Source organism: Marmota marmota, unplaced genomic scaffold, assembly GCF_001458135.2.
Source record: "Marmota marmota marmota unplaced genomic scaffold, marMar, whole genome shotgun sequence".
Classification (NCBI taxonomy): Eukaryota; Metazoa; Chordata; class Mammalia; order Rodentia; family Sciuridae; genus Marmota; species Marmota marmota.
This window is the reverse complement of record NW_025999983.1, coordinates 6,686,285-6,705,450: the sequence shown is the minus strand read 5'-3', so window position 1 is coordinate 6,705,450 and position 19,166 is coordinate 6,686,285. Positions and strand designations below refer to the sequence as shown.

General features: G+C 47.4%; 1 protein-coding gene across 2 annotated transcripts in view; it reads right to left on the bottom strand.

Moving 5' to 3' along the window:
- Positions 1–1,058: 1,058 nt before the first annotated feature.
- The window catches only part of Prkn (parkin RBR E3 ubiquitin protein ligase), a 1,173,661-nt gene continuing 1,155,553 nt past the window's right edge, over positions 1,059–19,166 (bottom strand). For both annotated transcript variants that reach the window (XR_007348672.1, XM_048805862.1), the window contains 2 exons: positions 9,115–9,232; positions 1,059–3,281 (listed from right to left, as the gene is read on the bottom strand). Coding sequence is in view for 1 of the 2 variants with exons in the window: in XM_048805862.1 (XP_048661819.1) it covers positions 3,169–3,281; positions 9,115–9,232 (231 nt within the window). In the remaining variant the exon portion in view is untranslated. The remainder of the gene's footprint in view (positions 3,282–9,114; positions 9,233–19,166) is intronic.

Here is a 19,166-nt window from a genome sequence, read left to right as displayed (position 1 = left end):
GACCATAGCAGTCTCCAGTTGTTTATTTCTTGGAATTTATTTATTTTTGCATAACTGCAATTATAGTGAACATGCAATTTTGGTACTGCTTTCCATTCAACATTCTATTGCAAACGTTTCTATTCTTTTCTTCCTTTTTCCCAATGCTGGGGATCCAACCGAGGGCCTTGCACATGCTAGGCCAATACTATCCACTGGGCCAAACCCTTAGCCCTAGTGTAAACGTTTGTGCATGTCACACAATTGTTTCCACATCTATACTGTTTAATAACTGCATTATTTGTGAATGGTTATATTGGGTTTGAAAATTTAAAAGAAACTCATTAATTAGCATATACAATGCAGGCCATGATGAAGCCCCCCAAATGCTCATTTTAGGAGCCCATTGATACCATGCATTCCTAAGTGCAAATAAGAAGCAAAATAATTATTTCTAGATGGTTTTTATTCTCCTTTTCACCTTTTTTAGCTTCTGAAATGTGCATTAATAAGTAACAATTATTTTATTATAAAAAAATAATGCAAAGAAACTTAACAGGGAAAAGTACTGAGTGAAGATTTTATGCTCAATAGTAACCCTCAAAAATGCTGCCTAATGCCAGGCGCGGTGGCGCACACCTGTAATCCCAGCAGCTTGGGAGGCTAAGGCAGGAGGATCACAAATTCAAAGCTAACCTCAGCGATGTAGCGAGACCCTAAGCAGCTCAGCAAGACCCTGCCTCTAAATAGAATATAAAAAATGGGGGAAAAAGAGGGACATCATTGCCCTAGGTGCATGTGTGACTGCACATCTAGTGTGACGCTACCTCCCGTATAACCAAAGAAATGAAAAGTGCTACAATTGTGTATAATGAATCAAAATGCATTCTGCTGTCATACATGCCTAATTAGAATGAATAAATAAATAAAAAGTCTGGGGATTTGGCTCAATGCTTAAGTGCCCCTGGGTTCAATCCCTGGTACCAAAAAAAAAAAAAAAAACAAAAAAACACAGTCTGTGCTTCCTCTCTTACCTCCCCAGCTGTGCAAAACATACCCTCAAAGACAGACCCAAGAGCTCTTAGGATACTTTTATTGACAATTAAGCACACTCGCAGACATACCTGTCAGATATTTCTTAACACATTTCAGAAAAAAATAAAGATTTTTCCGCAAAGATCTTACTTCCATTCTTGTGCTATATTTTATTACAGTGTTCGTGTTCAAATAATATTGCGATTCATGTTCATACTCAATGCCTATTTTTCCTTTAAGTTATTTTAAGAATCACTTTTCTATTCTGGAAAAAAAAAATCACCACAAAGGGAGACCATGCTTAACAGCTGAACAGCTCCAGGGGCTGCTACGGTACCTGCAATTCACGGTGGCAAACCCAAAACACTACGTGGATTTCGAAGAAGCAATAATGAGAGCATCACAAAGAAAAAGCTAAGACTGATACAAAGTGCCCCATGTGCCACAGGACAGGCGATGCCATCTGGGGTGTCACCCTGAGTTGGCGCAAGGAGCTGCAATTGGCTGGGATTGTCAGTGACATGTGTCCTGATTGTGGTCGGGGCTCAGCATGGCCACGGACCTCCCTGTGGCCTTGAACATGCTGGAGCAGCTGTGCACATGGACATCATTGCCCTGTCTTGTCCCGGCACAGTACCCGCGAGGGGTGGAGGGCAGAATGCTCCCTGGAGCATGAAAGAAGGTCCTTGGGATGTGACCTCGGAAACCCCTTCTCCTCCCACCAGCAAGGACACAGGGAGCCCACCTAGGAGGAGAGGACTGGTGACCAGTTTAGAATTTCCAGCTCCCCAAACCCAGAAGGGCCCCCCCGTGCCAGAACTCCTTTGCCCTCAGGTACATTCACGGTCTTCCTGAGGAGCTGTCAACAGGCAGCTCTTGTGTTTTCTCACCTCCATTTTTGCAGTAGAAAATGCATCTCACAGTATCTAGAGAATTTTTTTTTTTTTATGTGTTGCATTTGCCTCCAAAAGAGAAAAGTTGAAAATCTGACCAACACTCAAATTTGATGCAGGTAACCTGAGGAATAAGTGAGTTTATTTTGTCCTACGCAAAGAACTCTCCTTGCAGGAGCTGGCCGCCCATGCATGGCTCCCTGGGGCTAGCAGTGGAAGGAGAGTGGGAACGCATGGGGCCTGCACCCTTCTAATGAAGAGGGTCAGAAATGCTTTCATCTGGACGCCTTGGAAAGGCTCTTTCTTTAAAGATTCTACTTAATAACCTGCACTTTTGTTAGCATTCAATATCACTATGAAATGGTTTTTGAAAATGTCTCCTTTATAGCCCTTTATCCATTAAATTTACAGTAGTGCCTAATGCACAAGCTAATTTCCAAGCTGCAAAATGAATACTTAAAAATCAAACGATAGATTTTGTAATATTTTCAGATAAGCGATTTCTTTCTAAAGTAGCAAATAATTAAATGGAATGAAAGCACATTAAGTGTTGCTTTCTTCCCTGTAATTTAAACATTCAACATTCAAATTGGCTTTCATAATTTCTCACTTAGTTGACAAGCTGATTTGTGCATAGTTGCTATTTCATCAGCACAATTTATAAAGATAGAATTCTTAGGGATAAACACATATTTTTTACTACTGCCTGGGGTTTTTTGAGGACTGGATGCTCTCTGAAAAGTTAAATGTTGAATGTTGCTCTGAAAGCCAGGAACCCAGTTCTGAGAGTCCCTGCAGTCCACCTTGCAGGGGCCCCCTCAGGCAACAGTCCCCAGGAGCTGTCCCCACCTTGCCAGCGGCTCCTCCCCTGTGTTTGTTGAAAGTAGAATGCAGGAAACTGATCTGGAGACCTGCTCCCTGTGCCGAGCCAGCCTGACTTGAATCCATGCAAGAATAAGGATTATCCAGCATAGACGGGCTGCACTTTACTCTGGGCATAATTCTAAGGCCTGGAAAGACCTCTTGCTGGTGTTCGGATTGGCTCTGCTGTTTTTCATGGATGTAGTAAAAGAGATCCAGCAGCTTTCTCTGTCATTTTGCTTTTGTGATTGTGGGGAGACCTTGAAGCCTGTGTTCACGTGTGTGAGTGTGTGTATGTGTGTGAGATGTGTTTAGAGAAACGTGAAGTAGAAAATGAAGGCAGGGCGCTGGGTGCTTCCGAGAGGGGGGCGTGGCCAGGGCCCAGCGCCCGCGGCGCCGGCTACACGTCGAACCAGTGGTCGCCCATGCAGGTGCGGTTCCACTCGCAGCCGCAGTTCCAACACCACTCCAGCCGGCACTGGGGCTGCGGACACTTCATGTGCATGCATCCTCCTGCGGGCAACAAAGGTCAAGCCACGGTGGGTCTGCAGCAGCCTGGAGAACACGCCCCAGGCCACAGGCTAGTGTGGGGGTCCCTTCTTAGGGAGTCTGAGCAGGGGGAGGGAATGGGAGAGCAGGGAGGGCGCTCTGACGCTCTTGAGGAGGCAAAGCAAACAGCACCTCTCCACCCACGGCAGATTTTATTTGTAAATCTGAGCTTACCTGTTTTTCCTGAAATGGGATTTAGAGAAAAGTGCTTTGTGTTTCACAGTCCATTCCTCATTTAAATAAATTTAAATAATATTGAATTCAATGTTTTAAATACATTAAATGCACTTAATAATTTAACATATAATAATATGTTATGATTACTTTTGTCATTTCTTTGGAGATACTTAGCTTGTCAAAATTCATAAAACAGGAATTGGGACAGTATACTACTTCTAATAGGGAATACGTCCCTTAATGCTATTCTAAATTTAATTTAGGACGAGAAGGACGCAAAGGAGCTAGCGAGGGGTCTGATGACTCATTTACTGCTCAAAAACTCAGAGGATAACTTGGTTGTAGACTTTTCTCAAGGCGAAGTGCTTTTCACCGTTGCTGCTTGGGAGTAACTGAGGTCCGTGAGGTTCCGGTTGCTTTTGGAGCGGGGCCTGCCTCTTCTGCCTCTTTTCTGGGTCCTACTCTGGGATGCCTGGCTCCCCCAGGTGTTAAACGCTGTCTCTGTTGGCTTCTGGGGAGCAGAAACCAGCTCTGCCTCAGGTGGAGCGAGCCGTGTGCGTGCAGCCTTGCACAGAGACCACGGCTGCGCACTGATTTCCTGGACACGGGAGCCATGCAGTGTTTCTGCGAGGCATTGAGCACTCCATTCTTCAATTTACCAATTATCTTGTAAGTGTCTCTGTTCTCCCACTAATGGCCACGTAATTGCTTCAGTACTGTCTCATTTTTCCTAGAAAACTAGTTTGAGAACTTCCACTAATTGAAAATATGTATGAATATGTAGACACAGGCATTTACCTTAGGATAACTTGGATACATTTAAAGTCCTCTACTTTCTGCTTCTTTTAGTTTGTTTCAAAGATCATAAAAATTGCATATAAAAACAAATAAAATTTACCGTAGAAAAAATAATCAGATAACTTATTGATGACATTTTTATCTTAATACTTCCCATTTTGGAGAGTGTCATTTCAACAACATATTTAATGATTGTACCTTATGATGTAAATAATCCAATAAAATAGTGTGGTGCTTTAAAACCACTTAGTTTCTCCAAAATATCAAATAGAATAATTGAGCAATATATTAAAACTCAGTGTTTTTTTAAAGTAATTCTAAATGACAATAAGAATGTTTTCCTATTACATCAAAATTTTAATGCACCAGAATCCTAGCGTAACAAATCACAAAACTAGAATCACAACGGCACACAGAGCAGGACAGGAAGTGGAGGAGGGGATGGCATTAGTAGTGCTTTCCTGCTTACTGTAAAGCAGTCTGTGGCTCCAAGGCCTCCTGTGGCCGACCTACACTGTCTAGGTTTGAGAAGGTGCGCTCAGGATGTTCACACAATGACAAAGTGGTCTGATGACACTTCTCAGAACAGCCCCTGTTGGCAGGTGACACATGATCATAAATACCAGCTGGGAGCTGCTGACAGGTGCACACAGATTTGAGATATTGGTATGAAGGGACCACAGCCTCCTCCCAGTGAGTCCTGTCCACTGACTGGCCCCAGCCCTTGCAGGTGCCGTCCCTGCTCTGGCCAGCGGCTCCTCCTCTGGGTTCTAATGAGTGAACTGAAGCTCCGGAGCCACCTAAAAGCAAGTGTACCCGGCAACAGGCATTCGCTGGTCAGAGAATGGAGCCAGAGTCCCGCCTGTGTGAGACAGAGTAAGCAAGGACATTTCTGGGGCCTGCAGGGTATCCCAGGAGCATGTGCCCAGAGTGTAAATGTCACTCTGTCTACATTTACATGGAAACAGCTCTCCTGTCAGTGTCACTGAAGGAGAGCTGCTTCCTAAGATTCTGCTGAATGTGGGGCAGACCTAGAGGAGACCTCGGTAACGAAGCTTCACCCTTGGCTACACTGCAGTGATTAACACTAGAGCAACTGGGCTCTCGCTAAGAAGCCCAAAGCACACCTCCCTCAGGCAAGTTCTAGTATAAACCCATGGCACAGACGAGGACAATAAGGCCCAGAAGGCCACACAGCACACAGCAGACCGAGACCCCCAAAGGCCCCTGGGAACCCAGAGTCAGTGTTCTCAGCCCCTGTGGTACAGCAGGGAGGGGCTGCGTGATGCTTCCCAGGGCTTCATATGGCAAACCAAGCTTTCTCATTCTGAGGCCACATTAGAGGACTCTGGGTTTTTCCTAACATAAATAATACTGCAATTAGCAGTTTTTGCCTAACATGTAAGGGCACGCATGTGTGTATGGATATGTGGTATGTAAATGTGTCTATGTACGTATTATATGGGTGCCTCTGTTTATGTTTTTTTTGGTGTATGGTGTATTTTCAGGTGGTGTGTGCACATGCGTATGTGCATGTATGTGGTGTGCATGTGCATGTATCTGCAGCATGTGTGTATGCACTGTGCATGTATGTGCTTATGTGTGGCATGTATTTTGATGCATGTCTTGTGCATGTCTATGTTGGTGGTATATGTTTTGCATGTGTCTGGCATATGTGTATGTGGCATGCCTGTGTGTTTGCAAGTGTAGTGTGTGCATGTTATGTGTAATGTGTGTGCTGTGCATGAGTGCATGTGCATAAATATGCATGTATGGCATGTGCATGCATACATGCATGTGGATGTGTATTTTTGCTATGTATCTGGTGTGCTTAATGTGGTGTATGTGTACATATGTGTATGTAAGTGGCGTGTGTTTGGGCATGTGTGTGGATACATGTGCATGTATATGCATGTATGTGTGTGTTTTGTGGAGTACGTATGCATGTGGTATGCATGTCTATATGTGGTATATATGTGCATGTGTGTATGAATGTGGTGTGTGTATGGGCATGTGTACATATGTATAATCATGTATATGTGTATGTTTGTGCATGTGTGGTGTATGGATGTATGCATATGTGTTCAGTGTATGTATGTAATATGTGTTTGGATATGGTATATGAGCATGTGCGTATGCATGTGGTGTGTATAAGCATGTATATGTGTATGTGTGCATGTGACATGCATGTGGTATGTGTACATATGTGTCTATGTATGTGACAAGAGTGTATACATGTGTATGAACATGCCAATGTGTTGTATATCGTGTATATGTATGTACAGTATGTGTGGTCTATGTAGATTTGTGGCTTTTGTATTTCTATATACATGTTCTGTGCATGGTGTGCTGTGTATGTTTGGGGATGTGTACATATATGTGGCATGTGTGTATATGTGTAATGTGACGGGAGTGTGTTAATATATGTGATGTGTGTACATATGCATGTGTGTATGTGGCTGTGTATGACTGTGCTTTTGGTATATATGTGCATATGGGTATGCATGTGGTGTGTGTGCTGATGTGTATGTGCATACGTAATATGGATATGTGTGTCTATGTGTATATGAGTGGTGTATGCATGCATGGATGCATGTAGTGTACATATGCATGTATGTGGTGTTTATACATATAGGTGTGTGTTGTGTAAGAGTGTATGTGTTTGTGGTGTGTATGTTTTGTGGTACATATACTGTGTATGTATGTGGTATATATGTAGGTGCATGTGTGTATGTATATTTGAGTATGTATGTGGTGTATGTGCATGTGTGGCATATATGTGTTGTGTGTACATTTGTATGTCTGTGGTGTATGTGTATAAATGTGTGTGTATGCATGTGGTGTATATGTAGGGTCTGTGCATGTGTGTATGTATGTAGTACATGGTGTATGCACATGTGGTATGTGTATGTGTATGTGGTATGTGCATGTACATAAATGCATGTATCTGTAAGGTGTGTTTCTGCATGTGGTGTATGTGAATGTGCCCCCATGTTCACACATACATACACACAGCACATATATCCCAAGCTTACATAATGTATTGATACACCAAAAGCACATACCACATGCATATACATTACATAAGCACAATATATATGCACCATACACATAAAACTCATACAAATATACATTCCCACATGTACACACATCACATTTATACATACCATGAACACACCACATACATATATACATGCTTGCAAACACATAATATATACACTACTGATCTATGTACACACAGTAGACATGCAAACACATCACAAAGACATATCACATATATATATATATATGCACAACAGTGTACATACATGCATACTCATACACATATTCATGTGTTTGCATACACATGTATGCACACACATGCACCTATACACATGACATGCATAAACATATAAGATACATGTACATATATACCACATGGATACACATACCACAAACATATACACAATGCATATACAGACATAAACACACCACATACACATCATACACACATCATATACACATCATATACCATATACACAAATACACACACACATACATGCACACATACCACCACATACCCCATGTACATATACATATCACAAATACACATTCATACATACACCCACCCACACCATATACACATTTGTAGATACACCACATACATGGACATATATGCATATACATATGCACACATACACCCCACACAACACAGGTACACACAACACATACACATGCACATACCTGCACTGCAGACCATAAGCATATACATACATACCACACACATCATACACATGCACAGCACACAGACACACACCCCACATAAAATATACCATATACAGACACTGCAAACACATACACATGCATACACATTCGCATACACCACAAACACACATGTACAATATCTTGCACATATACACATAACACAGATACACGCTCATATATACATACACATACACATATCCCACGTGCTTATACACATGGATATGTGGTACCTGCGTGCATGTATGTGGTATGTGTGTGTACCTGTGCATATTCATTTTTAGTATAGATTTCCAGAACTAGGGTTATTGGGTCAAAAAACAGAGACACTCTAATTTCTTTACATATGTGTGTTGCCAAGTGGTTTCCAGAAAAGTCTGGAATTTACCAACTTTGAGGATTATATTAAAAACAAAACAACAACAAGATGTACACAAAGGTTCCTTAATCCTAGCAAAATGGCCTCAGTATTGAATTCGTTTTAAAAATCCCTGCGCCTCTGAGTGCTGGCCCTGTCCCTCAATAGCCACCACCTCCCCTCCTGTGAAGGCCTTGCCCCTTCTTTCCCTTGTGCTCCTGGTGCCTGCGGGCAGCCTAGGGGAGGTGGGCCGGACCCGCAGGTCCTCCCTGTCCCACGCGTCCTGCCCACGGGGAATGGTCCAGGCTGGGCTGAGTTCTGCAGGACTCCGCTGCTCGGCGGTGGGAACCTGGCCGGCGCTGCGCCTGCTCCTGCCGCTGAGCTGGGTGGCATGTGCTTGCTGAACGACAGCTGGGGCAGGGGGACCGAGTGCCTCGGGGTGTGCCCTCTACCCACCAGGGCACAGCCGCCGCTCAGAGCGGACGTGGGGAAGCCGCGCCTGGGCTTGGTGTTCGCCTGGGCTGGCGCCGGGGGCCGGCCACTGGCAGAAGCGGGGCGCGTCTAGAAGGGGCTCCAGGGCGCTGGCTGCCAGGGCTCTAAATGGAAGGCGCCACCCCCAGGATGGACGGGGCAGGTATGAGGGGTGTGCGCCTCCCAGAGCCCCGAGGGCGCAGCCATGCAGCAAGAGCACAGGACATCCTCCCCCGGCCAGCGCAGACTCACCGTTTTTTTCCACGGGCACCCCACAGTGAGGGCACGGCTTGGTGGTCCTCTTGATGGTTTCCTTGGAGGCCTCTTCCCAGCGCGCGTGCTCTGCGGCTCTCTCATCCACCCTGTAGGCCTGGTGGGTAGACAAGAGGAAGTCAAACTCCGTCTCTGACCGGCATTGGGGTCTCAGCTTCTTGAAATTCTAGTGTGCAAAAAAACTTTAACGACAGGGGTGCCTAAAGGTCCCAGAAGCTGGGACATCCCCTGGCCTGACCAGGGCTGGCCAACTCTGGACCCACGCGGGACACATGTTCTTGGCACGCGCCACAAGCTGATAAGAGGACTACAGGGCACAGCCCTCCCTCTGTCCTCTTCATCACTGTGAGGAATGCCACCTCCCTGGGGACTAGCGCCAGGCATGGTGACCAATGCTCACATGTGCTTCTTAGCAGACACTCTGTCACGTGTGAAACGAGTACACTAGTCTTCATTTCACTTTGAGGGTCAGACAAATCAAATAAATGGCTCAATACCAGTAAGTTGGAGAGTCTGTGGGACTCCACAATCTCTCCTTGTAAACTTCATTCTACATCTTGTTTCCCTTACTTCTTGCACCTGAGAAATGGGGACTCCAGCTGTTGTCACAGAGACAGCAACGAGAGCGAGGAGATGACAGAGAAGAAGGTGTCTGGAGTTGTGGACACAGGCTAGAACTCGAGCCGGTTGGAACCAGCTGCCTGGGCTCAAGCCAGGCTCCGCTCAGAGGGTGACTTGTACACGTTCCAGAACCAACGGAACCAAATAGAGCCACTGTGGGGAAATGCACCTTAGAAAGCTGCACCTGGGAGAAAGTACACAATATAAAACTCTAGGAAGCTGGAAGGTCAAAAAGTAGGAAACTCACAACAGGAGAAAACTAGCCCCGTCCCCCTTCATTAGAAAAACTAATAAAGTTAGAAACGAGCTCATGAGTTCCACAAAAATGAGATGCAAGGAGAGGGGACTGTGAACTGAAAGATGGGGTGAAGAAATCCCACAGAAATCCCGCAGGCCAGAGAGCAAGGACCTGGAGGATGTGGAAAGGGCACCCAAGGTGAGAAACCCCAACTTCTCTAGAGCTCTAGAAGGAGATGACAAAGAACAGGAGGGACAAATGGCATTTACAGGGACAGTGGCAAAGAAAACAGATCATCTGCAAAGAAGTCACAGTTATTCTGACAGCTGACTTCCTAGCCAAAGGTGTTAGCGGACATGACCTTCAGAGTACTGGAAGCCCACTCCCGCTACCAGGACTCTAGAGAAGTAAAGTTGGTCTTCAAGTATGAAGACTTTTAGCCACAAGATAAAGAGTGCTGCCCATCCACAGAACCTCACTAAAAGAACAGATAGGGAAGGTTCAGAAGGAAGATGTGGACTTCAAGGAACAGCTCTCAGCAAAGAGAGAGTCAGAGTCAATATTAGTTATGTAAAAATGACACTTAATTTGTTGGCTAGAAATCACGGTGGAGAAGAATAACTGTGAGAGATCATATAGTGGACTTTCCCACATTAATATGTTTAAATTTCTAGGTTCACTGGTAAAAGAGAAAGATTTTTCTTTCTAAGCAAGCAAAAATAGAATAAGTGGAAAATACAAAAACGAAACATAAAAGCCTAAAAGAAGGAAATAAATGATAGTATAGAATTATAGAAAGTAATAGAAGTCATAAAATTGAGTGTCAGAAGTGACGGCAGGTGTCCCACCAACCACAGTGGCACACACGGCCTCTGGTCTGGAGCGGGGTCCTGCCTGTGTGTGTAAAGTTCCTCTGGTTGTGGCAGAGTTCAGTCGCAGGTCCTTGCAGAATTAATGACCTGTCCCCTGGCAGTCTGTCCAGTGGGTGGCATTCTCAGTCTAGAGTGGTGTCACTCCCTAGAGCTTGGCACCTTCCGTCTTTGACAGCAGCACTGACAGACGGAGTCCCTGTCATGCTGGAACTGCTCCTGCTTCTTCTGCCCTGATAGAGTTTGGATCTAGAATGTTCTGCTGAGGCCCCCAGACAGTGTTGGAAGGTGGGGGAAGCCTTTCAGAGGGAGGTTTTAGCTCTGGAGTTGTGCCCTGGAAGGGACTGTGGGGCCCCAGTCTCTTCTTCTTTTGCTTCCCTGGCTAGGAGGTGAACAACCTTGTTCTGCCTACACTCCCCACATTGTGTGCTGTCTCACCACAGGTCCCAAAGCAATGGGGCCAACCAATCATGGACTAAAACCTCCAAAACTGTAACCAAAATAAACCTTTTTACTTTTTAAGCTGATTATCTCAGGGATTTGTTAGAGCAACGTTAACCCTAACACACACATGCCCTATTTCTCAAATTTCACCAGGAAAAGAGCCTCTTTTTATGGGCTCATGTGATGAGATCAGGCCCTGTCTTGGTCTGTTTTCTACTGCTACAACAGAACACCCAAGGCTGGGAAATTTATTAGGAGTAGAAGTTCATTTGGCTCGTGGTTCTCGAGGCTGAGGAATCTAAGAGCATGGCTCCAGCGTCTGCAGGGCTGGTGGCTGGGGATGTCTTGCAGTAGTGTAAGGAGGCAGAGGGTGTCACATGGCAATGCAGAGCAAGAGTGCTTGGGTCTCTCTTCCCCCTGTACAGCCTTGAAGACCATCTTGGGGCCAAGCCTCAAGACCTCGTCTGATCCTGACCACCCTACAGGCCCCGTCTCCACATGCTAATGAGCATATGAATTTGGGCATTATGTTTGTTTCCTTCCTTCCTTCCTTTCCTTTTTTTTTTTCTGTGCTGAGGTCAAACAAACCCAGGACCTTGCGCGCGCCAGGTGGGTGCTCTATCACCGAGCCACACAGCCCAGGGGATGAGGTTTTTACACATGAACTTTGGAGGCCACATTTAAACCGAAGCACATTACATCAGGTAATCTAGGATAGTCAACCTTTAATCGTATAGTCCCTTCTGCCATATAAGGCAACATATTCAAGGGGGGACAGAGCAGGGTGTGGGCATTGATCTAGGCTCACTACTTGGCTGACCACACCCACCTGATCCAGAGGAGGGTTTCTTAATGTGTGTGTGTGTGTGTGTGTGTGACCTTTCTATCACTGTAACAAAATACCTGAGAATTAACTTATTAAAGAGAAAAGACTTGTTTTGGATCACAGTTTTAGAGGCATCATCAATACAATATCAGGTGGATTCAGGTTTTGGCCTTTGGTGGAGGTGCCCAAGGCAATATTGGGGAGGACGTGGTGGACCAAAATGTCTCACTTCATGGCCAGGAAGCAGAAGATGAGGACGAGGCCAGGGTCCCCCTCTCCCCTTTGGGGCACACTCCCAGTGACCTAAGGATCTTGCACCAGGGCTCACCTCCCAAAGCTTCTACCCCTTCCAAGAGCACCACCCTGTGGACCAAGCCTTTAGCACATGGGCTATTGAGAACACTTTTAAGTCCTTTGGGTACAGATCGAGGAGAGGGACAGCTGGGTCAAATGGTGGTTCCATTCTAAGTTTTCCAAGAAATCTCCATCCTGCTTTCCATATTGGCTGCACCATTTTGCAGCCCCACTAGCAAAGTATGAGTGTGCCTTTTCCCCACATCCTCACCAACACTTATTATTGTTTGTCTTCACAATTGCTGCCATTCTGACTACAGAATATTTCATATACAAATTGTATAGATACCAATTATCTTGAAATAGGCATATTAAAATCATGAAAAAAATCTTACACAGTACTGTGTGAGAGTGTGTGTGTGTGTGCGTATGTGTGTGTGTTTTGTTAACACATTATATAGAAAGACAAGAGGAAAAAGCCCAGGGAAGGAGAAGACACCTAAAACCTTGGAAGAAAGGCAAAATGGAGAAAGCATGTCATTGCTTTAGTTCTGAACCTAGGGGAGTCTCGGAAGCCTGCCTGACAGTCGCCCAGATCTCCTGGGTAGGTGGTAGCCGTGTGCAAATCACCATCCACAACTGTGAGGGACCAGGGCTTTTTTTTTTTTTTTTTTTTTTTCTGGTAGAGAAGAGATTCCTAAAAGGTAATGGTGTATCCCCCAGGACAGTACCTGGCTCTGCACGGAGCTGGAGATGGCATTTCTGCCATACTTTCCCGAGGAACAAGACGAGATTCCTCCCCTCCTGTGTGCATGGAACCCGTCTCTTGTCTGTGGCTAGTTTCCCCATTAATCTGATGACTTACACTTGGGCATGGGCTGACGAGAAGCCATTCGTCAGAATCATGTCCCTACACCTGCCAAGTGGGCAGCAGGGGAGGGCAGCTGGCCCTGATCCTGCGCCCAGGAGGGAAGGGCTGGAGCACCAGCAGTAGCAGCGTGTATGTGACCTTAGGAGGGTGCTGTGTGGCCGTGGTTTGATCAGATCACTTGGTTGAGTAAGCGCAGCATCCCACAGGCAGGGCCTGGCGTCACCTGGCTCAGGGGAAGAAAGCCCAGCCCCAGTGTGGTCACTGGCCCACAAGCAGCAGGATCTGAATCCAGGCCCCAGGTGGCACCCTTCCAGCCCCTCTGCTCCTGCAACCAGGCTGTTTGAGTCAGCTTTGTGTTACTGTGACCAAAGTGACCGGCAAGAGCAACTTAGAGGAGAAAACGTTTATTTTGGGCTGTGGTTTCAGAGGTTCATCCATGTTTGGAGAACTCCATTGCTCTGGGCCCAGGTGAGGCAGAACATCAGCCATCATTCTGACCGGAGAAATGTGTCACTTCACATGCTGTGAAGGGACCAAGACGTGGGAGCTGAGGCAGCTGAGGTCCTGGTGACTGTGGGGAGAGCCCTTCCTGGCCATCGCCTCTGGCTCTCTCCTACCTCCTGGGGCCCCGGAGTGACGACCACCCTCCCGGCCCTGATCCCCGACTCTGCTTGCTGTCACTGCTACCTGGGGGCTCCCACTTCTGCCTGAGCTGCTGAAATGACGCAGTAAGGACACATGGGGCTCCAGCTGCCAAAGCCCAGCCTTTTTTGTCCTTATCATCCCGACTGTCACTGATGCTAACCCCTGGGCCATCTTCCTTTGTGGCAAAGCAGAGTCACCCAGAAGCTTCTCGGGAGTCCCTGCCCCCAATTTCCCCACGTCCCAGTACTTTTTGTGGCTTCTGACCTTCACCCATGGGGTGAGGGACCTCTCACTGCTGCTGGCCTGCCTGACGGGCTCGGCCTGTGCCTGGGGCCTGGCTTAGATCTTTGACCATCAGTTCCTGAGACAAGCATCCTTTGCTTTGCATCCTTTACGAGTGGTTTTGGTGCTAATGTTCCAACCCTTTTGGAATGATCTCAAGTAGTGGCCAGATGCTTGCTGGTAAGGTCATCCAAGGGACTTTTAAATGCTGCAGATTCTTGTGCTCACACCTTGGAAATTTGGATTCAGAAGGTCTGGGGTAGCATCCTTACGAAGGTCCTTAGGAAGGAAGTGTGTATGTGTGTGTGTATGCACAGGGGAGGGTGGAAGGGAGAAGTCTCTCTACTGACATATTTTATGGCTGAAAAAAAGAGCAATTTTCTCTGATATGTATCTGTAGTTTATATGTGAAAATGGGAAAGAGTCAGAAAGGGAGAGAGAGTGGAAGAGAGAGTCAAATGGCCTCTACAAGGCCAAGTGCTGGCCAATAGGTAATCCGCCGGCCAAGAGGGGATGATTGTCCTTGCTTTAAGTGGTGATCAGTTTCCAGTGAACTGAGATGTCTGCGTCATGGGAAGTGGCCGGGGTTTGGGCCCAGATTCCTTCTCTGCTCATTGCACATGTCCTTGCACAGAAGTTCTGGCCCGTCTCTGCTCACCTGCAGACGTGTGATGAATGTGTTTCTCTCTCACAAGGGTCATCGTGACCTGGAGCACATGCATCCTGGATACAAGCCGCAGGTCACATCACAAGCTTTGCTGCTTTGTCATCATCACCAGCATCTCTGGCTGACAAAGAGGGGCAGATGGACACTATGGGAACTTGCATGGATGCCCAGGCCACCTGGATTGGTCTTAAGTCTCCATTAAAAATGCAGGCAAAGCAAGGTGTCCCCACAGAGGTTGTAAACACCAAATTCATGCCTGGGAGGCTCTGTTAATGTACACATAAGCTGGAACAGCCTGAGAGAATGTGTATGCGTTATCCTCCCTGCTTTAGGGGACTATTTGTGACCCCTGGTTGGCCAGTAATTGGACAAGTATATTTGAATCCTAAAAGTCAACTTAAATCTATTTTCCAAAAAGGATCAGATTGTCATTAATCACTGAAAAAATGGTTGGCTTAGTTCAGCACGAATCTTTTCAGGTAAATTTCACTTTCCTCATCAAAATCGAAAGTCCGGTTAACACCCACTTGTCAAACAATTACTGAAACCCTCCAGTGTAGCCTGGCCAGATGCAAAGTCAAGCAGAGGTCCAGTTGCAGCCTTCTGCTTTTGAGCAGCCCGCCCCCTGCTGGTGACCAAGAAGACAGCACCACCTTCCAAGGGCCTTGAGCTAATCAATAATGCTAGTGAGAGAAAAGGATGTCCACAAAACTTGTTTTGTTGTCTCATGACATTCTTTTATTGCTATCTGTTCTAGAGGAATGAGTGTGTGTGTTGAACTCATTATTTTTATATATTTTCAAAGAAAAAACTCACCAGAGTGCTGAGATTTAATGGAGGAATGAGTGGACATGAGGCTACACTTTCTCCATCAAGTTCCAAACTTCCTGGGCCACACGTAGGATGCAGTGTGGCCGTCCTTTCAATGATGATAAGGGTGGTGGTGATTTCTGCTCTCAGTGGAATGTGTACCAACTGCCACAGGTTAGATCTTAAACAGTCCTGCTCCTTGGGGCTCAATGCCTCATAAAGGGGAGGGAAGTATATAATATAAATCATGTCTGTTGAGCTATCTTGAAATTGATGGGGAAACAGAAGAACATACTTTTAAAGTAGAAAGATTATTGATAGGTACCACTTGATGGGAAGATTTAAAGTACTTTGTGTCAACTATTACCATAAGCAGATGAAAGTGGAAAAAATCTACACCTGAGCGAGAAAGAAAAGCTAATTTGTTAGACGAAGGAGATCTCCAGTTCTCTTAGGGTGTCAGTGACTAAAGTGACCAACAGAGACAAGAGTTAGAAAGCAGAAGCTTCACTAGCAGGACACCAGGTGTCAGGGCAGTGGGGTGAGAGAGGGCATACTGCTATTTTTGTTATAGCTGGCACAGACGCTCTTTAACCTGTCAAACATTTTTCTTGGGTCCTTAAGATGGCCAGGCGCTGTCCTAGACACTAGGGACATTGGTGAAGAGGAGAAATGAGGAATAGACAATGAAGGTCCCTGCCTGTGGGCTGCCATGTGGGAACGGTGACATTCAGCTCACACAGTGACTTTCAGGCCCTGAGGCAGGTACCACACATGAGTCATTTCATTAAGTCCCCCCAACTTCACAGTGTCCTGCGTCATGGGGACAACATTCACATAAGGATGACCAGCCAGGGTTCTGCAGAGAAACAACCACATAAGAAAGATCTGCGGGTTCACTCTCAGGGCTGGCGAGGGATCGTGAGGGCGGACAAGGCCACCCTCCCTGGCCTGGGCCGGCTGTTGGCCTCCAGGCGCATCCCGCTTGGTCTCAGACCGCCCCCCCCCCCCACGTGAGGCTGAGCAGGTGATTCTCGCAGCGAGAAAGGAAGCGTGAGCCCGGATACCGCGCGCTTGGCACCTGCGTTTGACCCAGGGGCATCGGCCAGGGAGCCTCGGTGGAGCCCACCAGCCCCTTCCACACTAAGGCCACAGCATTGACGTGCAGGGACATAGGCTGCCCACGATCCAGGCTTATGGCCACCAGGGCCGCCTTTCCAAACCTGCTGTTCTCAGAAACGCCCTCTGGGGACATGATCTCGGTGCCCAGTGGTCTCAGCCCGGGCTGCGGTCCTGATGGGGCTTCCCTCGAGGCGCATGCTCCCCCCCCCCCAGGCCATTTCATTTTTGTTTTGCAGAACCTTGAGTTTAACAGGGTCGTACGTGTCACTGAGGTGTGGCCTGCTGTTTTGATGCCAGCGCCACTGCGCAATAACCAACCATGGGCGGTTCAGCTCTGCGGCCTGTGAATGTCGCATTGCCTTAGGGATCCAGCGCCCTCTGGCGGCCAGCGGCGCTGCGCAGCCCTCCCTCGCCTGCTCCTGCAGAGAACCCCAACCGGAGGGACTGGAGGACTGGGAGTGTGTGCATGTATGCTATGTGTGGGTGTGTGGTGTGTGTGCGGTGTGTGGGGTGGGCGTGGTGTGTGAACTGTGCAGAGGCCTGTGTGTGGTGCGAGTGTTGTTTATGTGCTGTGTACGGTGGGTCTGTTGTGGTATGCCGTGTGCAGGGCGAATGCAGGTAGCATGTGGGGTATAGAGTGTGTGTGCCCTGCTGAGTGGTGTGGTATGTGTACGTGTGTGAGTGACAGCGGCTCTGTGAACACATTTCCTCATTACCCAGTGGTTCTGCGGCTGGCCGATGGTCCCTGGCACACAGGGCACACACTGGGAACCTCAGGCCAGGGACTGCCCTGGAAGCCTTGGTGGATCAGGTGCCAGGATCCTAAGAACCCACTGGCATCTTAAGCTCTTGGGACACCTTGTCACTCCTGGGGAGGTGGGGGCTTTGGGAAGAGCTGTGGTCTGCTGGTGCCCAGGCGGGAGAGCTCAGGACTTGTGGTGTGACACGGGTGGACCCAGACTGGAGGGAGCCCCCTGCTGGTGGGCTGTAGCAGGGCGGGTGATGCTCATTGTGGAGTGACAGGCCCAGAAGAAAAGTGTCTCAAGACAGGGAGGGTCCCAAAGAAAAGAGACCTGATCTGTGGTAGGGTCTGTCAGAGGGGCGGGATGTCCTGGGGGGGTATGTCCTAGGGGGTATGCACCGGGTGTCAGTGCTGCAGTGTGAAGGGGTCGCCCCCTGGCCAGGACTCAGGCTGAAGTATGGCTTGGACCCTGCAGTGTAGGGAGGTGGAGCTTTCCAGAGGCCAGATTGGATTAATTCTCATGCCAGCATGTTGTCACCAAACAGGATGGCTTCTCTGTCCCCTCCCTCCTCTCCACATGCCCACCTGCCTTCTGCTTTCCTCCTGAGAAAACCACCGTGAGGCCCCCATGAGAAGCTGAGCCCATGATGTACCATGTTTGACTTCCAGAACGGGAAGCCGTGCTTTCCTGTATAAATCGCCACCTCCTCTGTCCTGTAGGCAGTAGACAACAGACCAGGAGAGCGTCTGTGCGTGTGCACGCACGTCTCATTTGTCTTTCAATCTTTTCTTTCCTTTTCTCTGTAGTGCTTGACATTTTTAGCATTCAGCCACGAAAAACTCGAACCCCAAAGTTTTACATTTTGTAGTATTTTATGACTTATAAAATGCCTCACATTCATTCTCATTTCATTATTTATGGTTCAGAAGATCTTACGGGCCCCGTGTGGCAGGGGGGAGAGGGCTGAACGTGGTTGAGTGACTTGCCTGGAAGTGCAGAAGATCAAGCTGATTTGTGTGACGACCAGCCCAGGGCCATTTCTGTCCCCCCAGAGCAAGCCTTTTTTCACAGGCTAAGTGCTTTGGAAACGCTCTATGGAGAGGCTGGTGCTGTCCTTGGCATTTATTTAGCTGCCCGAGATGGACTGCAGGCTGGGAGGCTGCGCCGGCCTTAATGGAGATCTATCACAGCCCTCCTGTCCCGCGTGCACATCCATTTAGGCTGTGCGTCCAGAGTCAAGGATTCTGCACAAGTGACATCGATAAAACTGTTTTACTTAAACCAACAAGTGATTCAAGAAGCACACTCCCAAATAACTAGGGAGCTAGATCTCCAGGAATAGTAAATCTCACCGGTCCCCAGTTCAAGGACTCTGCTCCTATAACTGCAGGAAGTGGCTGGGAGGTACGCGAGGAGAGGCACAGGGGCAAAACATCCAGAAGAATCGAGGCTGTCTGGAGTGGTTGCTGCTTCACTCCCATCTGGGAGGCTCTTAGCTGAGCTTCTGGTGACAAAGCACCAGAGCCCCTGGGTAGGGATGGGGGGTAAGTGACAGTCATTTGGAGAGGAGAATCCCGTCTTCACTGTTGGCTCCAGGCC